This window comes from Chelonia mydas, chromosome 27 (assembly GCF_015237465.2).
Source record: "Chelonia mydas isolate rCheMyd1 chromosome 27, rCheMyd1.pri.v2, whole genome shotgun sequence".
Lineage (NCBI taxonomy): Eukaryota > Metazoa > Chordata > Testudines > Cheloniidae > Chelonia > Chelonia mydas.
In genome coordinates, this window is record NC_057860.1 from 345,688 (window position 1) to 369,102 (window position 23,415).

The following is a 23,415-nucleotide window of genomic DNA, read 5'->3' on the forward strand; positions in this document are numbered from 1 at the left end:
AGGCTGCTTACAATAGATGGCTGGAAGCACTGCTCCGGTTGGCGAGGCAATGTGCACCACCTACTATTTTTGTCATGGTGTCTCCTCTGCCCCAGACCACTTGTGCATCTCATGTGCTTGTTCAATCTTGTCTCGTGGATTGGACGCTCTTTGGAGCAGGGATTGCACTGCCCAGTGCAATAGGGCCCAAAACCGGTTGGTCTCTAGGAACTAGCATTATCTGAATGTTAAATAGTGTAAGCCCTGTGGCCAGAAACTCCAGACAGGAAAAAGCTCACTACTCCCTCTATTGATGAAGAAGGAAAAGTGATGCCATAGAGAACTTTGTTTGCATAAGCTATCTACTCACAATTCCTCTAGTGACACTCAGGGAGTCACCATAACTACACTTGAACTTGGATGTTGGGGGGTAGTGGTCTCCAAAAGAAGGCCAAAAGAAAAGAAAAGAGTTTTTACTTTATAATAAAAAGCTTATAACTAAGGACCCAGAATTCTGCTCCAGAGTCAAGAGTGCTTTTTGGTTCTTCTGTGGGGACTTCATTGTGAGAGAAAAGGCAGGTTGAGAACTTTGCTATGAGAGATGATACAATAAACAGCTATATAGTTACCCAGAGCTAGCACCTTAATAAGTCTGAGCTACTAAGGGTTAGGCAGTGACATCTCCAGACAAGCAGCCCCCTCAGGAATGAAGACAGACCTGCACAAAGACACATGGACACTGCTATTTCCTGATCCCAAGCGTGAATGGTGCGGTGGGTGGGTGAAGTGGTGCAGCTACAGTAACTCCTCGCGTAACGTTGTAGTTATGTTCCTGAAAAATCCAACTTTAAGCAAAACAATGTTAAGCAAATCCAATTTCCCCATAAGAATTAATGTAAATAGGGGGGTTAGGTTCCAGGGAAAAAATTTTCACCAGACAAAAGACTGTATTTTTATGTATATATATATAGTGACAAAGTTCCTCCTCTGCCTTAGTGGGTCCTGCGCTTATTGGTGGATTTTCTCACCTCAGAGGTTCACGGCAGCCCTCAGTTTGGCCACTTTCGTGGCTCAAATCTGCCGTTCACTCAGTTAGCCTCATCACTGGCCAGCATGGGGAAAGAAGAAGAACAATCCCCGCAGTCTCTACTGATCCACCTAGTGGATCAGGGAACAGGCCAGAGACCTTCCCCTCCGGTGGAACCCACAGTCCAGTTCAACTCCTCCGGTATCAAGTAGGGAATTGGGGGGATGGAAGAATGGGGGGAACCCAGGCCCGCCCTCTACTCCGGGTTCCAGCCCAGGGCCCTGTGGATTGCAGCTGTCTACAGTGGCTCCTGGAACAGCTGCATGACAGCTACAACTCCCTGGGCTACTTCCCCATGGCCTCCTCCCGACAATATATATACAGTATAAGTTTTAAACAAACAATTTAATACTGTACACAGCAATGATGATCATGAAGCCTGGTTGAGGTGGTGGAGTCAGAGGGTGGAAGAGGGTGGGATATTTCCCAGGGAATGCCTTACTGCTAAATGATGAACTAGAACAGCTGAGCCCTCAAGAGTTAACACACTGTTGTTAATGTAGCCTCACACTCTACAAGGCAGCACAAATGGAGGAAGGGGAGACAGCAAGGTAGACAGAGACAGAGACACCCTGTGTATGTGAGAGAGAGATGTGCATTGCCCCTTTAAGTATGCTGACCCCACTCTATGTACACTGCCTTTTTAAGTAGATCAGCAAGTTGAGACAGTCCCTGCTGCCAGCACTCTCCCTCCGTCCTGAGCCCTGTCACGTGTCTCCCCCGGCTCTATGGAAATGGGGTAAGCGAGGGGCAGGAGCAGGGGAGAGGGGGACACCCTGACATTAGCCCCTCTGCACAGCAAGGAAGAGGCTCCTGGGAGCAGCACAGTGGGGGGAGGGACAGCTGAACTGCTGGCAATTGGTAGCCCGCTGGGCGGCTGCTGCAAGGGAACTTAGGGGGAGCTGATGGGGGACTGCCAGTCCACCCTGGTTCCAAGCCCCCACCAGCTCACTCCAAGGGGCTGCTCTTCCTGCAAGCAGTGGACAAAGCAGGCGGCTGCCAAACAACGTTATAAGGGAGCATTGCGCAACTTTAAACGAGCATTTCCCTAATTGATCAGCAACGTAACAATGAAGCAACGTTAACCGGGACGACTTTAAGTGAGGAGTTACTGAAAAGGACAATCATCTGGGGGATATTCTCATCGGCAGGTTACTGCTCAAAAGTTACTGGAAAGGGGGAGGGTATGTTGCTCTTATTTTGACCGCATGTTCTGTTGCTGTGTTTTCCCAAGTTCATGACTGTTCCCTTTCCTCTTGTCCAGATTGCCTTGTCTGCTCACAGTCCCAGAGAACTTGCAAGTGAAGACATTCTGCCTATCAAGGGTATCCACAGAGGGTCTAATTTCCCCAGGTTTCTGGGTGGGGTTGGTTTAGTTATTTGTCCAGAGAGACCAGAGCTCTATTGAACCTGGCTGAGTGCTGCCGTTCCCCCCCACGCAGGAGTGTTACCTGATAAAAAGAAAGCAGCACTTCAGGGTTATTTCCAGAGATCCCTCTTTCATTTCTATCGGGCCATATTCGGCTCACCTCGGAAGCGCTCCAGGGCTTTCCCAGAAGGTTCTGATGGATTAGAGACAGGAGGACTCTGCAGGATATCAGCGATTCCAGCCTGTATTTCACACCCACACGCAGCGGCGCGGCACAGTGGACATCCGTCAGAGACGGTGCATGGCTACAGCTGGTCAGAGGTTTTCCCGTGAAACATTCTTCCCTTGGAAAATATCAATTCACTAGCCTCAAGGCATTCTGTGGGAACGTGGATTCCCATGAAATTTCAGTGGAAAGCAGGCAGCTTTCCTGCCAGCTCAGCCATCTCCCCGAATCCTAGGCAGCCTGCCTGGTTGGCTTCCAGGCTCCCAGCAGCCTGCCCAATCTGGGGCTCTCAGGACTTCCAGTCTCCCCAGTTCCTGGGGCAGTTGGCTCCCTGTGTAGCCCCAACTCCCAGTTGATTGGTGGTTTACCAGGCGGGCTGCTGCAAGGCCAGGTGGGACTGGAAATTTTTGAATTCCAGCATCGGCCCCCCTTGGCCATTGGGGCATCACATTTTTATAAAAGCCTTTGTTTAAATATTCCCCACGCACTGCAGCTGAATGCTGGTGCTGCTGTAACCCACCCCCAGAGGGGCACTCTGCCCAGGGACTGCGTAGAGAGGTTGAGGGGTGTCAATCCTTCAGTCACCATGTGTAACACCACACCCCTGGGGGGCTGTCAGCTGCAGGCAGAGAACGTGGGGCCTTGAGCCTCCACTGCCTGAGCTAAAAGCCCCCGCTCTGTTAGCTAAAGCTTCAGCAGACTCCTCAAGGCCTGTAGGCCCCAGCCACCACTACAGGGGCCAGAGCCCCGCATGGAGTGGGCACAGGTCACACACTGAGCTCACCTAACCAGACGATCCAGCAGCAACTAGCACAAACATGAAATGACCCCTCCAGCCGCTGCAGAAAACGACACGTTACAGTGCACACTGGGTGGGAGCTGACCGCCAGCACCTTTGGTGGCAGTGGGGAAGAGAGAAATTGTGGGATTGCCCTGCCCCCTGCATTCCATCGGCACCGCATCAGTGCAGGGAAAGCCTGTGGCATTGGAGGGGGGGAGCTGTGCCTTTAAGGTCTGAGCTTCCCAAACAGAGGGTCTGGCCAGGGCGCTGAGAAGATCTTGTTGTTATGGACAGCCAGTTGGAACCAGACCCAGAACAAAGCAGACCTAGGGCAAGCACTGAGCAATCACTTCACACCACAGGGCAAAGGCAGGGGGCACCAGAACTGGGGGTGCTGGGGGTGCAGCAATGCTCCCTGGCTTGAAGCAATAACAGCAACCAAATGCATGGCTTCAATCCCAGACAGTGTTTGTGGTTTTGTTCGGGGCTTTCAGCACACCCCAGCAAAGGCCAGGCAGAAGTGCCACGAGTCTGTCTGAAACATGCGAAGCTGGAGAGGGAAGTGCCTGCCCAGTGCTGCGGGAGGTGGCTCAATGAATCCAGACTCATGCTGTTGCCTGCAGGAGGATCTGGCCCAAGGAGGCTACACTTGTGTCACTTACACCTTTGTCGGTGTGCAAGGGTATGTCTGCACTGAAGTGGGAAGGTGTCCGTCCCAGCTGGAGGAGCCATACCCACGCTAGCTCTGATCAAGGTGCTAAACACAGACATGTAGCATAGCGGCAGGAGGAGCTGGCCGCCCTGAGTCCTGATGGGCCCTCCCATCGCTCCCGCCACCATGGATACACTGCAGTTGTTAGTGCGTTAGCACGATCAAAGCTAGCGTGGGCCGGGCTCCTTGAGTTGGAAATTACACCTCCAGCTTGGGCGTAGCGCGACCCGAAGGGAGACTTCTTTACACTCCCCTGCTCCTGCTGACACATCTCTGCATCTGGCCCAGGGGTGGGGAAGATGCACTCAGCTGCATAGCCACGGCCCACATCTGAGTCTGTGCTAAACCAAGCCCCTGGGGCTGTCCCGGCAGGGCCAGATTTACATCGACAGGAAAGTCCTGTCTTGCTTCGCCAAAGCGTTGTCATTTTTAGCACTAAAGAAGAAGCCAGTCGGAGAGTTAGCAGCGTTTCTGCAGCCGCAGCGCAAGGCCGGGGCGTTGATGTTTTCCTGCCATTTTATCTCAGAAATGGCTTCTCCTTGCAAGAGTCTGGCAGCTCTCCGCACCCAGCTCTGGCTGTTAGTCCTGATCACAGGTAGGGTTTTCACATGTTCTTTAATCTTACCGGGGCTATCGGCTGGTGCCGTCAGCATTAACTCTTTATGGGAATTATTCCTAAATGCAGATTCTGCCAACAGAGTATTGAAATCTCTCCCATTGCACCCGGTCCTGGGTTGGAACACTGAAGAACTTCACCCAGAAATGGGATCTCAGCTATCACGCACTTGTTTCTAAGCTTTTCAGCCCAAATGCCTTCCATCTTTCAAATCATTTCAGCATCCGTTTGCACACAGCAAACGTTTCCCAGGAAGGCAGGACCTGGATTTCACAGCACACGCAACAAGGCAGGAACTCTGGCCGCAGAGCTGCCCAGCACGGTGAGACCCGAGGGAAAGAAATCAATAGCCTAGGTGATGCCCTTGGCATGTCCAGGCTCTGCCTGGTTTCAGCCCTTTGCTCGCTAAGGCGATAGCCGCGTTTTCACTGTTGGGCTCTGCAGTTCTAACCCACAAAACAACCACCCAGCAGAGAGAAGGCTGGTGCCCCAGTTTAGGTCCCTGGCTTAAGATGTGTGAGATCCTGCTTCAATTCCTTGCTGTGCTACAGGCATCCTGTGTGTCCTTGGCCAAGGTATGTCCGGTCTCTGTGTGTTCTGTACAAGGGGTCTGGAGCCCTGGCCTGCTTCCCAGGGTGGAGGCTAGAGCCCCTGAAGCTTGGGGGATGTTCAGATGCTGCGGTGATGGGAGCCAGGTAAGAGAAGCGAGACCCTGCCGAGTTTTTTCTTGGGAACCTTGCTAAGTAGGCAGTGTGCCATCCCCCTTGTGCATAGAGCCAGAGCCCCTCCAGGGCTGGGAAATGCTGGGCAGCTACAACTTGCTGTCCAATGTGGCTGGTGTATTGAGCTCTTGCTGTTAGAAACCTGGAGTAGCCGTGCATGAGCACTGGGCAGCTGTTGCTTGAATTAACTGGAAGCCCCACTCTTCCCACAGAAGGAGGAGGTGACAGGTGGTTCGGGAACATTAATACACAGAGGCGTCCGCTCATACAAACTTTCACAAACAAGGTGAACAGCAGGGGCACAGCTATAGCGTGTCAACATTCACTTTCTATGATTAAACCATTACTATGAATTGTTATTACCGCAGCCCGAACGGGCAGGGAGCTGGCAGACAACCACGGAGTAAAGCTAAATGTCTTTTTGCACCTGACCACCCAGATCAATTTTCATAGAAATAGCAAAGGAGTGAGCCGGCACTGGAGCGACTCAGTAAACAGAGCAGCGCTTCCTGCCCACCTGCCCCACGGGGGAAGTGGTGCAGCCGCTGCAGGATGTCGGGGGAGATGCTAGGTTGGGGCTGGCTAGCTCAGGTTGCAGGGCGGAGGTGCTTGGCTAGGGAGGAGAATTGCGGGCTACCTTGGGAGTTTCTGGTGTAGGGCACAATTGCTGCTAGGAGTCCAAGGGTGTGTCTACACAGTGATAAAAAACCTGTGGCTCTGAGTCCAGGGCAGTTGATTCAGACTAGGGCTGTGGGGCTAAAAATAGCAGCGTAGACAGCCCAGCTTGGGCTGGAGCCCAAACACCTACGCTGCATTCTCTAGCCCTGCAGCCAGAGCCCCGTGAGCCCGAGTCAGCTGACCTGGGCCAGTCGCAGCCATGCTGTGGGTCTTTTATCACAGTGTAGCTACCCTGCGTTCCAGTCCCACACCAGCCCTTCCTGGGGGACGCAGCCACATTAATGATTTATTTACACAGTGCCCGCCAGGGCATTAGCACTTTGCACAACCAAGAGAGAGACCTGGCCTGGGCCCTAAAGAAGTGAGTCTGTGCTTCTAAGTCAATTAAGCTAAACCAAATTCAGGCCACTTTAATTCTGAATAAGAGTGTCCACACAGGGATTAAATACGGTTTAACTAATTCAGTGTAGAAGTTAATTTGGATTAACTTTGTGAGTGGCCCCATGTAGACAGGCCCTAAGACATACAAGGGGTGTGGGGTGAGGGTCATGGTAGGGAGACCAGGCAATTCCTGCCCTATGGGCTCCACTTATCTTGACGAGTCTGTTAAAGTTGGTTTTTGCAATGCTGGAGCTGTTGAAATAAGGCTGGAGCCAGACTCTAGAGCAGCTAGTGAGGTGGGATGCTTAGCTGGGCTCACGTGCTAATGGCTTTATCCTCACATCCCCCTGGAGGAGAAGGGCTCTCGGCCCTGGTTTATAGCTGGGGAACCAAGGCCCAGACGGACTCAGTGACTTGCCCAAGGTCACACAGTCTGTAGCAGAGCAGGAGATGGCTCCCAGTCTCCAAAGTCCCAGGCTAGTGGCTGAACCATCATGCTAGCCGGCCTATATCAACCCCAGCACGGTGCAGTCCTGAGTTCACTCAAGCCCCAGGCCTGGCCTGCGTCCCACCCTGAGTCTCAGCCCTGTGACAGAGGACTGGAGCAGCTCCGCCCCGGGGCCGTGGCTGCTCAGTGCAGTGTGTGCTCACAGGCGTTAGCTAGTTAATGCTCAGGGCACCCGCTGAACGTAAGTGAGCAAGGACAGTCCCCTTCCCCCACCCCAAAGTCAGCCAGTGAGTCAGTCCTGGAGCATACCTGAGCCTCAGCCCCAGACCACCCAGCCCACCCAGCCCACTCTGCCTGCTGCCCCGGAGGAAGATTAGAGCCAGAATGTCTGGGAGAGTCAGGCCCCTGGCTCCCATAGCCCCTTGAGCCTCCAAATGCCAGTGACGTTTGCATGGGCCCTGCTGAGCCCGGGATTATCTGGCAGCGGAGGCTGCTTGCTGAGTGCTTCCAGAGAGACCTCTCTGTACTACACCAGCTGTGAGCTGCTTTTTCTGTTGTTCTCCTGTCTTTCAGGTGAAATCTCAGCCTCAAGAAACAGCAGCCCGCGGAACTCAGGTCAGTACAGCTGAATAATACTGTTACAGTGAATGCCCTCGTTTGTGACACTTGTGTTTTGCCTAGTGCACCTCTCAGGTGCCTCCTCCCCCACTGAAAATACAGCAAGGTTAAGAGAAAATGAGTGTCCCAGTGAAAATCCTCTAAAGCTGAAACTCAGCTGGTGGCTCCAACCTCTAGTCCCCAGCTGCAGCCACCTGGTGGACCCTGAGGGCCAGATCTTCCATTGGAGTGCTGCTTTACACCAGCTGAGGGTCTGACCCTCAGAGCTTGGGGCTGGAGAGATTTGTCATTGCTTGGATCACTTTTATTCTGTTCTGCAACAGAGTGATTACAGTGATGCAGTCCAGTGGAAAAGATGAAATGCTCTGCTACAAAGTACAGGACAGAAAAGCACCCAATCAAATAGAATTAGTAATGATCAAAAGTGATTTTAAAATACACAGAATGACTGCTACAACACTACATGAAAACCACTTCTCGAGATATTTTGAGAGGATGAGTTAGCTAAGGTTCCTAGCTACTGCCTGTCTCTTTCCCATTATAGTAAATTCCCTATTTCATTCTTAAATATGTTTAATGCTTAAGCTGTTGCAAAAACTTATAACCCAAACCACTACCCATTTCTCTATTGACAATTTATAATCAATATGTTCCTTTTCGAATAGCCCTAATAATGTGAAAGCAATTCCCAGCCTCTGTAAAATTTGCATATTTTCCCTTACATTTCAGTTCCTTCAGCTCCACTTGTTGGTCACATGTGGACTTTGGCTACAGAATTTGCCATTTCCTTAGAGGAGGGGAACCACAGAAGACATTTGTATCTGAACCGGTTTTTGCTCTGAGACCATGTTTACATGGGAAAGTTGGAACTATTTAACTTAAATCTGTTCTTAATCCAATTTAATTAAATCGATGCAACCCCCTGTGTGGATGCTCTTATTTCAAGTTAAGGGACTGGCTTATTTTGGTTTAGCTTAAACCTGTTCCCCATTGACATAAGCAAAGCTGAAAAAAGCCACTGTACCAAAATAAGGATGCCTACAAGGGGTTTGCATTGGCTTAACTTTATCGGTTTAAATTCACTCCTTAGCTTAAATCAGTGCAACCTTCCCATGCAGACAAGCGATGACACAGCCGCATTCATGAGTCTACATCTACTATGCTGCTGAACAATCTTTGTACCAGTGCATGCTGAGGACATCAGGGCAGCTCGCCCAGAGTGCCTGGGGGACATGCACACAGAGCAGCATGGAGGACAACACACCCTGGGCTGTCTGGCTCTCTGCCTGCGGGGGGGGGGGGGAATTTTCTGGGGTACAGAAAATCTCCCTTCAGTTCCCATATCAGCCAGTGGTCTCCTGTATGACCTCAGGCAAGTCCCTTGACTTGCCTCGCACCTGAGCTGCCCCTCTGTAAAATGGGGGTAAGAGTCCCAGCTCAGGGGTGTTGGGAGGCTAAGCTCTATGAGTGATTTGCTCTGGGTTTGTGCAGTGCCCAACAGGGCCATGACTGGGGCTTCTAGATGCTGCTGTAAATCACAGTGAGGGGAGCTGTGTAACTACCGGCCACATAAGTTACACAGGCAGAGTTAGAGTCTCACCTGCACAGAACCACAGCTGCAGGCTGGCTACAGGGGGGTCTGTCACGTGACGGGCAAGGGAGGCAGGACTGGACTTTTCCCAGGGTGTTGATCCCAGGGCCAGCCTGGCTGGGGAGGGCAGATAACTACTGTGAGAACCAGAGACCCAGCTCTTTGGTCTGTGCTGGTACAGCAACACCCGGCGCCATGCAGCCCCATGACTAGCCACAATGCAAATCAGTAACAATGACTATAATAAGGGCCATTAGGGCCAATTCATATACCAGTGTTTCCCATGGTTCCTCTCCTCAGAGGAAATAAACACTGCCCTCCCAGTCAGCCTGGGACCGAAACCTCTTCAAAAGCTGCAGAGCTGCTGGTGAGACAGGAATGCTGGGAACGAGCTCTGACCGATTGTTCTAGGGCCATTTATGGAGTGTCAAAGGGAACTGCCCTGCACATTTGAATGACTTGGGTTCTAGGCGGTGGTATCTTGCGCCAAAGGACCCTTAATGAGACACACTCCATAACAGAGAACTGGGCGAAGACTACTGACGATAAACGTAACTTTATGGTGCTTTTTGTTTGATACTGTTTAAGGCTTAAGCTTTGTTCTGTTGGTAGTGTCCTGCGAGATATCACGGGGGCTAGTAATAGAGGTTTTTCCTCTCTGATGCAAGCTGCTCGCAGTTACTAATTTAGCTATTTGATTTTCTGTCTTTTCCAAACTATTTGTTGATTTATAATTATGAAAGGCAGGAATAACTTGGAAGCGATAAAATCAAATAGCTAAATTAGCAACTGCAAGCAGCTTGCATTAGAGAGGAAAAGCCTCCTTGAGTGTTTCAAATGAGTAGTGGTTATTCATGATTTTCTGAAGCAGCTGAATTAAATGCTACTTATAAGGAATAATTGAATAAAAGTACAATACTGTGTATATGTAATGCAGCAATTTAGTATTTAACTGCTAAAAATTCCTATGAATGGCTTCAGAATAAGCACAGAATGGATATATTTCTTCGCCACTTCATAGAAATGTAACCGTTGTGCAAACTGTAAATAATTAAAAGTAGAGCTGGTCAAAATTTTTCCATTGAAAGTTTGTAATGGTGCTGTGCAGTGTAAGATGCAGTGGGCACGAGTTAATTGTGCTGTGCAGTGCAGCGTGCAGTGCAGCATGCAGTGGGGTGTTCAGTGGCAGGGAGTTAATGGTGCTGGGCAGTGTAATAGCAGTAGTACGTGTGGTGTGGGGGAGTCACATCAGTGGTCTTGTGAGAACCTCGTGCACCTCTTGACTTTCTTTGCATTTAAGGCCCTAACTGCCAAGAGTGCTGACAAGCTCTGGCACATGCCCTGTGCCTGATGCACGCCCAAAGCTGGGGCTGTGCTTGGTGCACACAGAAGCAAAGCCGCAGTTTACACACGCACAGCATTGTAGTCCTTCTTATTGCATTTTATGTCAACCTACATTTCTGCATTCGGTGAGAGTTTGCCAGTCATTTGCCAGGAAGCATGCTGTGTTAGTAGCCCTAGGATGATCCCTGTTAGCCCACAGGCATCACAGGGAAGCACTGGAGGAGCTAATAAGATTCAGTGTTATCAATTTACCCTCCTGGCCTGGTTTTGTCTCCTCCTCAGATATGTTCTGTTCAAACTTCCGGCAGCACCCTCGTTACATAGCTGCCAAAAAGAACACCCAAGTTCACTTCATCTGCCATTCCCGCAACTCAGCCGATGTGCAGTGGTACAAAATGACTGGACATGACAAAACCCCCCAGATGATCAATATGAATGACCCGAGGGTGAACGAGAACAGGAGTGAGTCATTTGTAATGATCACCTTCAGCAAAATCCAGCCTGAAGACAACGGCATTTACTTGTGTGAAAATAAGAGCCTGGCTCGTGATCTGGGACGGATACGCACGTGTGGGAGTGAACTGAGAGTAATAGGTGAGAGGTGCTATCACTGTCTCTGTCTAGCCCCAGACACACCCATCTGTCCCCATAGACACTCGTCTCTCTCTCTCTCTCTCTGTCTATCTATCCCTATACACACCCATCCATCTATCCCCTACATCCTATCTATCTATCTATCTCATATGTATTTTTTCAAGTTTTCTACTTAAAACCTTTGGGCAGGATTTTCAAAGTCACCGAAGGGATGTTGGCATCTAGCTCCCACTCCAATGGGATCCCTTATGATTAAGGCTATGATTTTTTCAGGGAGGTCGACGAAGTCACGGAATCTGTGACTTAATGCATCCGATGAAGTGAGCTGTAGCTCACAAAAGCTTATGCTCAAATAAATTTGTTAGTCTCTAAGGTGCCACAGGTCCTCCTTTCCAGTCACCTCAGTGACTTCAGCCCATGGCGGCCAGGAGCTGCGGGGTACTCCTGCAGCTCCTGACTGCCACAGGTGGCAGAGGGGACCCTGGCACTCCAAGCAGCCCCCACACATAGGTGCGGGAAGTAGGGGTGCGGGGGGTGCTGCAGCACCCCCAGGTTTTATGCAGGGTCCCAGGTGCCAGCTGAGCATGTGGGGTCCCAGCTGCTGGCCCCGCTCCCAGCCACGCACACGGGGTCCTGCATCATGGCTGCTGGCCCCGTGCCTGGGGGCCCTGGGCAGGATCCTGCTGTCCCACTACTGGCTCCGCATGTGGGGTCCCAGCTTCCGGCCCCGCTCCTGGCTGCACATGCAGGGTCCTGGCTGCCGGCCCCATGCATGGGGCTCCGGTACTGGCCCCGCCCCTGCCCCCAGCCTTGGCCCCCTTACCCCTGTCTGTGTCCCCCTCCACTCCTGGAGCCACGGCCCTGCTCCTGCCCTCAGCTCTGGTGGGGGGGGGGGGCATGAGGTAAAAAGTTTGGGAATAGTTTTGCTGGTTTTCAGCACCTCCACTATAAAAAGCATTCCAGCACCACGGTCCCCTCAGCTGCCTAGCTGCTGCACGCAATGTGGGGACCCCGCAGCTGAGCTCTCCATTTTGTCATAGGTATTTTTAGTAAAAGTCATGGACAGGCCACAGGCTTTTTTTACTAAAAACAGCCATGACAAAATCTTAGCCTTAATGATGGTGCTTTGAAAATCCCCGTCTGACCCATTTACACAGCAGTACAGAACCCCCTGAACACATTAGCAGCCACACAGCAAGAAGGGGCTGCGACTCAGATCCCAACAGCAAAGGAGCCCTGCCTCTGACACCGGGTATGTCAGGCTGAGTTTTAATTTCAGTAATGCGTTAGGCTCTTCTCAACCCTGGTTAATTAAAGGGACCATTTGGGCCTTCAGCCATTCCCATTGTGGCAATTGAGCCCCCAAGGTTCTTTGCATGGTTTCTGGCTTATTTCAGCTCTCATTTCTCTCTCTCAAACCCCCTTCGGAATATGCTCTCGTTCAACCACAAGCCATTGGGCTAGATGCAGGAATCCATGGGTGAGTTTCTCTGGCTTATATGACGCAGGAGGGCAGACTAGAGGATCTAATGGCCTTTCCTGGCCTTAAAATCCATGGATGTATGTGACTCTATGAATCTATGTGCTGGAAGCTATGAAACACAGGAACAAATAAGCAAACCATTGCTGCGACTCTCAGCTGTTTCGGGCAGGGACTGTGTCTGCCTCTATTTCTGTACAGCACCTTGCATAATGGGGCCAAGCAGGAATGAGGCCCATGAGCGCAATCCCAGGATACACAGGAAATGATAAGACTATTATCATTCCAGAAAGGTTGTGTAAAAAAGCCCCTTTTCACACTGTAAAATACAAGAAGTGCAGAGAACTTGCATTACGGGTGTGAATACTCACACTACAGGTCTAACTTACACCTACCAACCTGAGGACGTTCAGCCTGAAGCACCAGGTGTCTACCTGAGAACAGGCTGCTTACCCTGGAGAATGAAGGTGCCAGTCATCCCTGCAGTTCAATGGGGCAAGTACCATTGCTGGCACGTCCCCCATACTGTAAGCTCTTTAGGGCAGGGACCATCCCTCTGTTCTGCATTTGTTCAGCGCCTGGCACAAAGGGGTCCTGGTCCATGATGGGAGCACCCAAGTGCTACCACAATCTTCTTCCTTTCTTGCCACTTCCCTATTTGGTGTTGGGGACTTTTATAGCCTTCTTCCAAAACTCGTGATTTTACGGCTGGCTGTTGTGCAAATTGGTGTCTCTCACATCCGCTGATGTCTGCTCCACGTACCTAGTCTTTGGCCTCCTCCTTGCTCGTCTTCCATCCACAATCACTGCAAGGGTCATCGTACCAATAGCACTCCCAGGTCTCCACTGGACACAACCACACCAACATATCCTAGCTTCCATCAACTTGTCCTCAACTGGGGCAATCCGCATTAGGTCCTTCACAACCTCATTTCATTTCCTATCATAGAATCATAGAATCTCAGGGTTGGAAGGGACCTCAGGAGGTCATCTAGTCCAACCCCCTGCTCAAAGCAGGGCCGATCCCCAATTAAATCATCCCAGCCAGGGCTTTGTCAAGCCTGATCTTAAAAACTTCTAAGGAAGGAGATTCCACCACCTCCCTAGGTAACGCATTCCAGTGTTTCACCACCCTCTTAGTGAAAAAGTTTTTCCTAATATCCAACCTAAATCTCCCCCACTGCAACTTGAGACCATTACTCCATTACTATCACAGCATGTCCATCCATTTAACCATCTCAACATCTTCATTCCCATGGTAGGGAACATACTTCCCCGTAGTTGGCCAAGTCTCTGTCCCCTACATGAGGATGGGTTGAATTACAATGTTTATACACCCTACCTTTTAACTTGATTGCCATATTTTTATCACAGAGAACTGGGGTCAGCTCCTGCCATTCGCACCCACCAGCTAGGCACTCCCGCAATACAGGTAATAAATAAATTAATAGATTCCCCAGGACAAAAGGGACCACTGTGATCATCCAGTCTGACCTCCCACGTAACATGGGCCAGAGCACTGCCCCAAAATAACTCCTAGAGCAGATCTTGTAGAAAAACATCCAATCCTGATTTAAAAGCTGCCAGTGATAACCAGGACCCTTGGTAGGTTGTTCCAATGGTTAATTACTCTCACTGTTTAAAACGTGCCCCTTATTTCCAGGCGGAATCTGTCTAGCTTCAACTTTTCCACCCATTGGATCCTGTTAGACCTTTCTCTTCTAGATTGACTGTTACCAGGCATTTGGTCCCCATGTAGGTACTTACAGACTGTGATCAAGTCACCCTGAATCTTCTCTTTGTTAAGCTACATAGATTAGGCTTCTTGAGTCTATTGCTACAAGGCAGGTTTTCTAAACCTTTAGTCATTCTCATGGCTCCTCTCTGAACCCTTTCCAATTTTCAACATCCTCCTGGAATTGTGAACACCAGAACTGGACATGGTATTCCAGCCGCTGTCGCACCAGTGCCAAATACAGAGGTAAAATAACCTGTCTGCTCCTACTCAGAATTACCTTGTTTATACATCCCAGGATCCCATCAGTTCTTTTGGCCACAGTGTCATACTGGGAGTTCATGTTTAGCTGATTAACTACCACGACTCTCAAACCCTTTTCAGAGTCCCTGCTTCCCAGGGTAGCCCCCTCCCCGATCCTGTAAGTATGGCCAACATTCTTTGTTCCTAGACATGCACATTTACATTTCGCTGTATTAAAATGCATATGGTTTGTATGTGCCCAGCTTACCAAGTGATCCAACTGTGCTGAATCAGTGCCCTGTCCCCTTCATTATGTACCACTCCCCATGTCATCTCAAACATCATCAGTGATGATTTTATGTTTTCTTCCAGGTCATTAATAGTATCATGGTAATTAGTGTAAGACCAAGAACCAATTCTTGCAGGACTCTGCTGGAAACACACCTGCTCGATGCTGATTCCCTGTTCACAGTTACATTTTGAGACCTATCAGTTACCCAGGTAATAGGGAACCCTAGCTCTCCTGGCCAATGGCTCTGTGACTGCCTCCAGTCGCTCACATTGGGGTGTATATCTTCATGGTGCTGCTCTGGGTGCCGTCACACACACATGGGAGTAGCATGCCCAAGGCACTGTGCTGAGGGGACAGCGCCTGCTTTATGTCGGTGCCAGGTCTCTGGTGCAGATACCACCAGTTCACCTGGAGGGCCAGGAAAAGTCATTTGGACCTTGCACTTGTTGCCGTCCAAGCATGTCATGTTCAGAAAGAGCTATTTGCTGCCCTGAGCGACCCATGACCTGGCTGCCCATGTGGTGGTGCTGACAAGGACCTTCCACTTGCAAGCCCAGCTCTGTGTGGCATGGGGAGGCCGCTTGTTTTGTTCTCTGGGCAGCATTTCAGGGAGACGTTCCCCATCCTCAGAGCAGGGCTACCCGTGGAGCTGGCCATCCCTCAGCACGCACAGATCATCCGCCATGCCCCCAGATCACAAGATGGGCTTAAAATCATGAGATTTTAAACTGGAGTTCTCTTTATTTCCCTTCTGGGTCTGGATCCTTTAGGGTTCATGTCTTCAGGCTTTTATCCATGACCAGGAGGGCATGTACTTACTTTTAAAAACAAACCAAGCAAACATAAAACCCCCCAAAGCTGACACTCTTATGTATTCACCTGACTCCCAGAGCTGGGATTTAGCACCAAATATCTTCAGACTCATGAGAAAATCGCAATAGCAGGTAACATTGCAGGCTAGTGGCTCCGTCCCACCCTTCAAAGTGGAGCCCTAAAAGTTCTTCACTTATTTAAGGCTAAAAGTCTGTGTCTTTATATCCCTATGTCAGATTGTGAGTGCCCCCCATCCTGCCATGTTGCAGACAAACTGAGCTGGCTTCCTGCACTCGTGGAGAGCCAGACAGCGTTTTGGAAAGCACTCAGGACTTTAGGGCACCCAGTGGCAGCATTTTGGCAGGGATCCCTGTCTCCTGGGGCTCTAGGACTTTCTGAATCAGCTCATAGCTCCCCCCTAATCTGTAACAGGAGCTCTCGCCCCAGACTGAGGTACAAACAGGCATCAGCAGGTCATGCCCTTCCATATTACTAATTGTGGGGAGGGGTGTCCCAGCTGGATCTGGGCTAGATGGACAGGGGCAAGGGGTCACAGTATGGAAAAGGATATGAATCACTACTCCTAAGGTAACAGGTTTCAGAGTGGCAGCCGTGTTAGTCTGCATCAGCAAAAAAACCAAGGAGTACTTGTGGCACCTTAGAGACTGCCCAAATAAATGTGTTAGTCTCTAAGGTGCCACAAGTACTCCTCGTTTTTTTTACTCCTAAGGTAGGAGAGGGTATCAGCAGCAAAGAGAGGTAGGGGAAGAGCTGATGGGAGGTCACAGCAAACAGCAGGTCAGGGAAGCTCTTGAATCAACTGGGAGGTTTTTCTCCATCAGAAAAGCAAGTCTGTGATGCTCACGGGGTGCAAACGGGGCTGTCGTGAAAGCAAAGCAGGCATTTTTCTTTCTTTCTTCCTTTCAAGAATTCCCTTTATCAATTTTGTTTTCAACTGTTCACTCACTACTCCATGCAGAACCCTGGGATGTGCTCTGGAGCCGGAGCCAGAGTCAGGGGCTAGGCGGCCCTTTCATGCTAAGTTCCTCCTCCCAGGCCAGAGGTGGGCAAACTACGGCCCGCGGGCCACATCCGGCCCGCAGGACCCTCCTGCCCGGTCCCTGAGCTCCTGGCGCGGGAGGCTCCTCCACGGCCCCTCCCTCGCTGTCCCCCCTCCCCTGCAGCCTCAGTGCGCCGTGCCGCCAGCTCCACGCTGTGGGCAGCCGGGCAGCGTAGTTGCAGAGCCGCGGCCTGACCCGGTCTCCGGGCGGTGCAGCTGTAGTGCCGCCAGCCACCGGAGCTCCCGGCAGTGCAGTAAGGGGGCAGGGAGCGGGGGGGTTGGATAGAGGGCAGGGGAGTTGGGGGTGGTGGTCAGGGGGCGGGGGTGTGGATAGGGGTTGGGGCGGTCAGAGGGTGGGGAACATGGGGGTTGGGTGGGGCAGGGGTCCTGGGGGAGCAGTCAAGAAGGAGAGGGGGGTTGGATGGGGCAGCGGGAGGCAGTCAGGGGCAGGGGTTCCGGGGGCGATCAGGGGACAGGGAGAAGGGGTGGTTGGATGGGGCAGGAGTCCCAGGGGGGCAAGTCAGGAATGAGAGGGTGGGTTAGATGGGGTGGCAGGGGGCAGTCAAGGGTGAGGGGTCTGGGGGTGGTCAGGGGACAGGGAGCAGGGAGTGGTGGATGGGGCAGGAGTCCCGGTGGGGGCCGTCAGGGGACAGGGGGGTTGGCTGGGGCAGGAGTCCCGGAGGAGCCGTCAGGGGGCGAAAAGCAGGCTGGGGGAGGGGCAGATAGGAGGCGGGGACCGGGCCACGCCTGGCTGTTTGGGGAGACACAGCCTCCCCTAACCAGCCCTCCATACAATTTTGGAAACTTGATGTAGCCCTCAGGCCAAAAAGTTTGCCCGCCCCTGTCCTAGGCCCTTACAGCTGTTCTGTAACAAAACTCCAGCCAGCTCCTGCTCCTCCCATCTGGGAGAGGCACTGAGAAGGGTTCAAAGCGCCCCGTCCTGCCGTTGCCCCGTTTGTAGGTTTCAGCACCATTAAGCAGGTCCAGAGACGGAACAGCGTGAAAGACATCATCATCATGATCCAGTCCATTCTCCTGGTCATCTTTGTGAGCGTCCCCATGCTCCTGCTCCTGGAGAAAGTGAGTATTGGGCGCCTCCTACTGAAATGTGCCTTGACCGCCCCACACTGCGAGGCATCTTGGAATGTCTCAGCACGACGTCTTGGGGGACCATGTTCCTAGGCCTGTCTGGGCACCATCATCCCAGGCTCCCAGCCATCGCTCTGAGACCTGCTGAGAATGGGGAGAGGTCTCCTGTATTTCCTAGGGGGCGGGGAGCTAATGGCCCTGGAGCCAGGGCAGGCATATCGCCTTCGCTGGGGGGGTATATAGCTGTGTCACAAGAGGCTTCATTTCCATGGTGTCTATTCAACCAATGCGCTCTTCCTGACAGCCTCCTCTGAGAACTGGGTACCTGGGCTAGGACCCCAAGGCAATGCAAAAGATGGAGGAGGATAGCTAGTCCCTTCCACCCACTGCTTCGCAGCTGCGGGGGAGTTATACGGGATATTGCCATCTGGGCCCCACCCCAGCTGGCAGGGCCATGGAGGAACAGCAAGGGGTTGCACTGCCTCACCCTGGTGGCCCTCGTGGCTGTCGAAAGGTGTAGGCCAGGGACGTCTACACTACAGGGGCTACAGAGCCACAGCTACACCGCGGGAAGCCTGTAGTGCAGACACACACCACAGCGACAGAAGCGGTTTTTCCGTCGCAGTGGGAACTCTACCTCCCTGGGCGACGGTCGCTAGCATGACGGAAGCAGTCTGCTATCGATCTCGCTGCGGCTACACTGCGGGTTAGCCTGGCACCGCTGCCGCACTCAGCGGCTGTGGATTTGTCACATCCCCGAGCACCGCAGCTATGTTGACTTGAGTTTTAAGTGTAGACCAGGCCTCAGGGAGGAACATCTGTCTTCCTTTGCTTGGAGGAATAAAGCGTTTAGCCCCAGGGAGCCCTAGAAGCATCTGGAATGCCCCTGGGAAGCTCTGGGTCTAGTGGGTTAGGGGGATAGGGCAGAGATAGTGGGGGGAAGGGGGCAGAGTGAGGGCAGCCGGCTTCAGCAGTGTTACTGAGCATGCTCAGCCCATGTGAGCAAATCTGGGGGGCACATGACCCTGCATGCCCCCCCCCCATGTGTCGCCTCTGATAGGGGTTCAGTGATGTCTCCTGGCTCTTCCAAGGGAAACTGTCATAAGAGTCTGGGCACTGGCGGTGCATACCTCAGGCTTAGATCTGGGATGGGGCTGGCGTGGCTGGGAGCGGAAGCAGGCCCCTGGTACCCAGGCTGCTCACTGTTATCCCTGGCACCTGGGTTGTTCTGAGTGCATCGCGTGGCTTAACCCGGGCTGGTTTACACCAAGGACTCAGTGTAAATCCAGGACATCGCAATAGGAGACACGCCCAGGCCATTCACACACAACCATGCTGAGCGGGTCTGTTCTTGGACGGCCCCACTTCACCGAGGGCATAGCTGCTTGGCCATGCCCTGGTTTTACACCCACTTGAGACACCTTTGGGGGAAACATTTAACGACACAGACATTCTGATAGCAGCCCACGGAAGAGCCCAGAAATGGCAGGACACGGTGGTAAGGAATATCACTGTATTTACCCTGCGCTTCTCCCCTCCCACTAGGGTGACGGCAAGGCCAGCTCTGATGAGGACCATACCTACGAGGTAAGTTAACAATATCATGTTAATTAGGTTAATAATAGTTAATATAATAGGAATATTTTTGAAGCAGTGAGCTGGGCAGGGCGGCTCATTTGTTGGGGGTTTCAGATGTACATTGCGAGCTGAAGGGGAGGAGGAGTGGATCTTTAAGACTGACGTCCTTTCTCCCAAGTGTGTGTTGTGTATTGGAAAAGTGGTGCTGGAACAGTTTTTGGAGTGGGGGTGCTGAGCTGCACCACCACTTACCCCTGTCTGCACCCCTCACCGTTTCCTAGAGCTGGGACCGGGAGCAGGGCTGTGGCTCTGGGAGCGGGGCGGGGCACAGACAGGGGTAAGGTGGCAGAGGCTGGGGCCACAGCTAGGGGTGGGTGTGGAGCCCCTGGTGTGGGGCCAGCGGCTGGGCAGGACCCCCAGGGCCGGCAGTGGAGCCCCCGGGCATGGGGCCAGTGGCTGAGTGAAACCCCGGGCTGGCAGCCAGAACCCTGCATGCAGGTGCCAGCAGCTGGTCCCACCCCCGGGTGGTACCCTGGAGCTGGCGGCCGGGACATCACATGCGGGGCCAGCAGCTGCGCAGGGGCATGGGCCGGTGGCCAGGACCCCAGGTAGCAGGGACCGGCGGCCGGTGGCCGGGACACTGGGCACAAAATTTGGGGGTGATGCAGCATCCTACGCACCCCTACTTCCCATGTCTATGTATTGGAGTTAAATAAATGCTAACAAAACCATGCAAAACTAAGCGTTTCAAACAGCCTGCCTCAAAATCTTTTCCCCTCTCAGATGCAGCTCCCCGACTTTTGGGCGGTCATAGTGTCACTAGTTGTCCGGTCATCCACAGAGTCTGCCAGGGTAGAGAAGGCCTGAATTTCTGTCTAAAATAAGCCGCGGGAAACAAATAAACCCTTTCAAGTTCTCTGTGAATCATGAAGGAGCAAAAAGAGGCACCAATCCATTATATCCCTGGGAATGAGCCTGAAGATGGCACTGCCAGGCCAGCCTTGGAGATGGGAGGGAGGGAGGGCTGGGGGCGAGGAGTCAGCTTTGGTAAAGCTCTTCTGCCAACTAACGTCACACTGAATTCCCAATTCTGCCCTAAGCTCGGCTTGTGCAGCAACGGGTGAGCCAAGGGAGGCGCCTGGGCATATCTCAGGGCCGAACCCGGTCTCTGGGAACGTTTCCTTCTCAGTCTCCCTCTTCTTTGCACAGGGCTTAGAGATCGAACAAACTGCCACCTACGAAGACATTGCACCTCTGCGGGATGTAAAAGCCAAGTGGACAGTTGGGGAGCATCCAGGCCAGGAGTGAGGGGCTCTGCACCCAGGCGACTTGCCTATGTTAGTGGCACAGCTTCTTGCACCCGCTGTGCCCGCGAGCTACCCACTGATGCCGGAGGGGATGGGATTCCTGGCTTCCTGCCATGGGCTGTGGCTGTTACAGACTCATGTGTGGCAGGAGCACATCACGAACTGCAACGAGATGATGGGACGCTGCCAGGAGCTCCCACCTCCCTGCCGCACGCAGCTGCCTCCCATGACTGTTAGTAGAGCTTGCTTGAGTTTTTGGTGTTATATATTCAGTGCTTGCTTTTCTGAGTCTGTACCCAGGTCTGGATGGGAGCTGGCCAGGATGATTTTAGCCTGGAAGTTGCTGTTCTTATCTCAACCCACAAGCCCCAAGGTGCATGTACCGAAATTAGTAGCAAGCTGCCACTGACTGGCAGCAAACAGTGAGTTAACCTCAGCCTGAGTTAGGCAGCAAAAAGAACCTGGTACGTTTAAAGCAGCAAATCACTTGAATCTCTTAGGCCCTGGGCCTAGGAAGGAGAGACAGGTTTGCAGAGACGACACATTCACAGAGGGCTGGAATGTGATCGCTTTACTCGTGTTGAACCGAACCTTACACCGTGCGTGAGGTTGTAGCAAGGTGCTACTCAGCAGGAATGAAGTTCTACCAAGTGTGAGTTAGGGCGTCCCAGCAAAGTGTGGAAATTGTGGGATCAAAATGTCCAACTGCTTTTTAAAGTTTTAATAAACACAATAAATCAGTGTCCTGCTCGTCCTGTTACCACCGGCCGGAGTCAGACTGGCTCCTTACTGCATAGTGCGTGGGTGAGATGCACAGTCCAGGGGCTCTCTCATTGAGCCACTTGTCTAGGTGCGTGGGCCGTTATCATGATGCTGGGATCTCAGACAGGTTCTGTACTAAGGAACACCAAAGATTATTTCACATCAACTCACACACCAGAAGAGGTTTTCCATGGACCGGAGCATGGAACATTCCTTCAGTGCTAATAATAAGCCTGCTTAATGTCAATTAAAATTCACTGATTTCCTGCTCTGAGCAGCACTTTAGGCCCAGTCCTACAGTTTCTGCTGCACGGGCCTGTGATGGGTTGGGTCACAGAAACCCCCTTGGGACTGCCACCTGATGTGCTGAGACTACCTCTGAGCCCGTTTTCCGTGGCAGCTTGGGACTTCAGTACCCTGTCTTGTTGAGCCAGACACACTAGCCTGCTGCAACATGGACCCAGGTCTGAACCACATCCCCCAAAAGCTGCAGGCTTAACTGAAAACACCTTAAGAAGTGCTCCTGTCTCTAGCACCCAGATACCTAGTTCCCAGTGGGGTGCAAACCCCAAATAAAACTGTTTTACTCTGTATAAAGCTTATACAGGGTAAACTCATAAATTGTTCACCCTCTATAACACTGATAGAGAGATATGCACAGCTGTTTGCTCCCCCAGGAATTAATTACTTGCTCTGGGTTAATTAATAAGCAAAAAGTAATTTTATTAAATATAAAAAGTAGGATTTTTTTTCATAGATATTAAGGTCAGAAGGGACCATTATGATCATCTAGTCTGACCTCCTGCACAACGCAGGCCACAGAATCTCACCCATCCACTCCTGCGAAAAACCTCTCACCTATGTCTGAGCTATTGAAGTCCTCAAATCGTGGTTGAAAGACTTCAAGGAGCAGAGAATCCTCCAGCAAGTGACCTGTGCCCCATGCTACAGAGGAAGGCGAAAAACGTCCAGGGCCTCTTCCAATCTGCCCTGGGGGAAAATTCCTTCCTGACCCCAAATATGGCGATCAGCTAAACCCTGAACATATGGGCAAGATTCACCAGCCAGATACCCAGGAAAGAATTTTCTGTAGTAACTCAGATCCCACCCCATCTAACATCCCATCACAGGCCATTGGGCCTATTTATCATGAATATTTAAAGATCAATTAATTGCCAAAATCATGTTATCCCATCATACCATCTCCTCCATAAACTTATTGAGTCGATTTAAGTGGTTCCAAGTAATAACAGTCAGAACGAAGTAAGTTACCAAGCAAAATAAAATAAAACACACAAATCTAAGCCTAATACAGTAGGAAACTAAATGCAGGTAAATCTCACCCTCAAAGATATTCTAATAAGCTTCTTTGACAGACTAGAGTCCTTCCTAGTCTGGGTCCAGCAATCACTCACACACCCGTAGTAACTGTCCTTTGTTCCAGTTTCTTTCAGGCATCTCTTTGGAGTGGAGAGGCTATCTTTCAAGCCAGCTGAAGACAAAATGGAGGGGTTTCCAGGACCTTATATAGTCTTTCTCTTGTGGGTGGAAATCCCTTTTTCTCCTGTGTAAAATACCCTCCACAAGATGGAGTTTGCAGTCACGTGGGCAAGTCACATGTCTATGAATGATTCGGCTTTTTGCAGGCCGACGCCATTGTTTACGTTAGTTTAAACGTTCCCAGGAAAGCTCAGATGTGGATTGGCATCTCCCAAAGTCCATTGTCAGTTAAGTGTTTCTTGACTGGGCACTTACTGAGAATAGTCCTTTCTCAAGAAGCTGAGAAAATGATTCACTGAGGCTACTTAGAATCAAAACACTTCAAGATATAAGTACATACCCAATATTCATAACTTCAACTACAAAAATGATACACACATGCAGACAGCATAATCATAACCAGCAAACTA

At 51.5% G+C, this 23,415-nt stretch overlaps 1 protein-coding gene across 1 annotated transcript; it reads left to right on the top strand.

Moving 5' to 3' along the window:
* The first annotated feature begins 4,450 nt into the window (after positions 1–4,450).
* On the top strand, positions 4,451–21,484 carry CD79B (CD79b molecule). The gene is made up of 6 exons (XM_027831166.3): positions 4,451–4,749; positions 7,573–7,614; positions 10,835–11,146; positions 17,731–17,849; positions 19,404–19,445; positions 20,646–21,484. The coding sequence occupies exons 1-6, from the start codon at positions 4,656–4,658 to the stop codon at positions 20,742–20,744; spliced, it is 708 nt and encodes a 235-aa protein (XP_027686967.1). The 5' UTR covers positions 4,451–4,655; the 3' UTR covers positions 20,745–21,484.
* Positions 21,485–23,415: the final 1,931 nt, after the last annotated feature.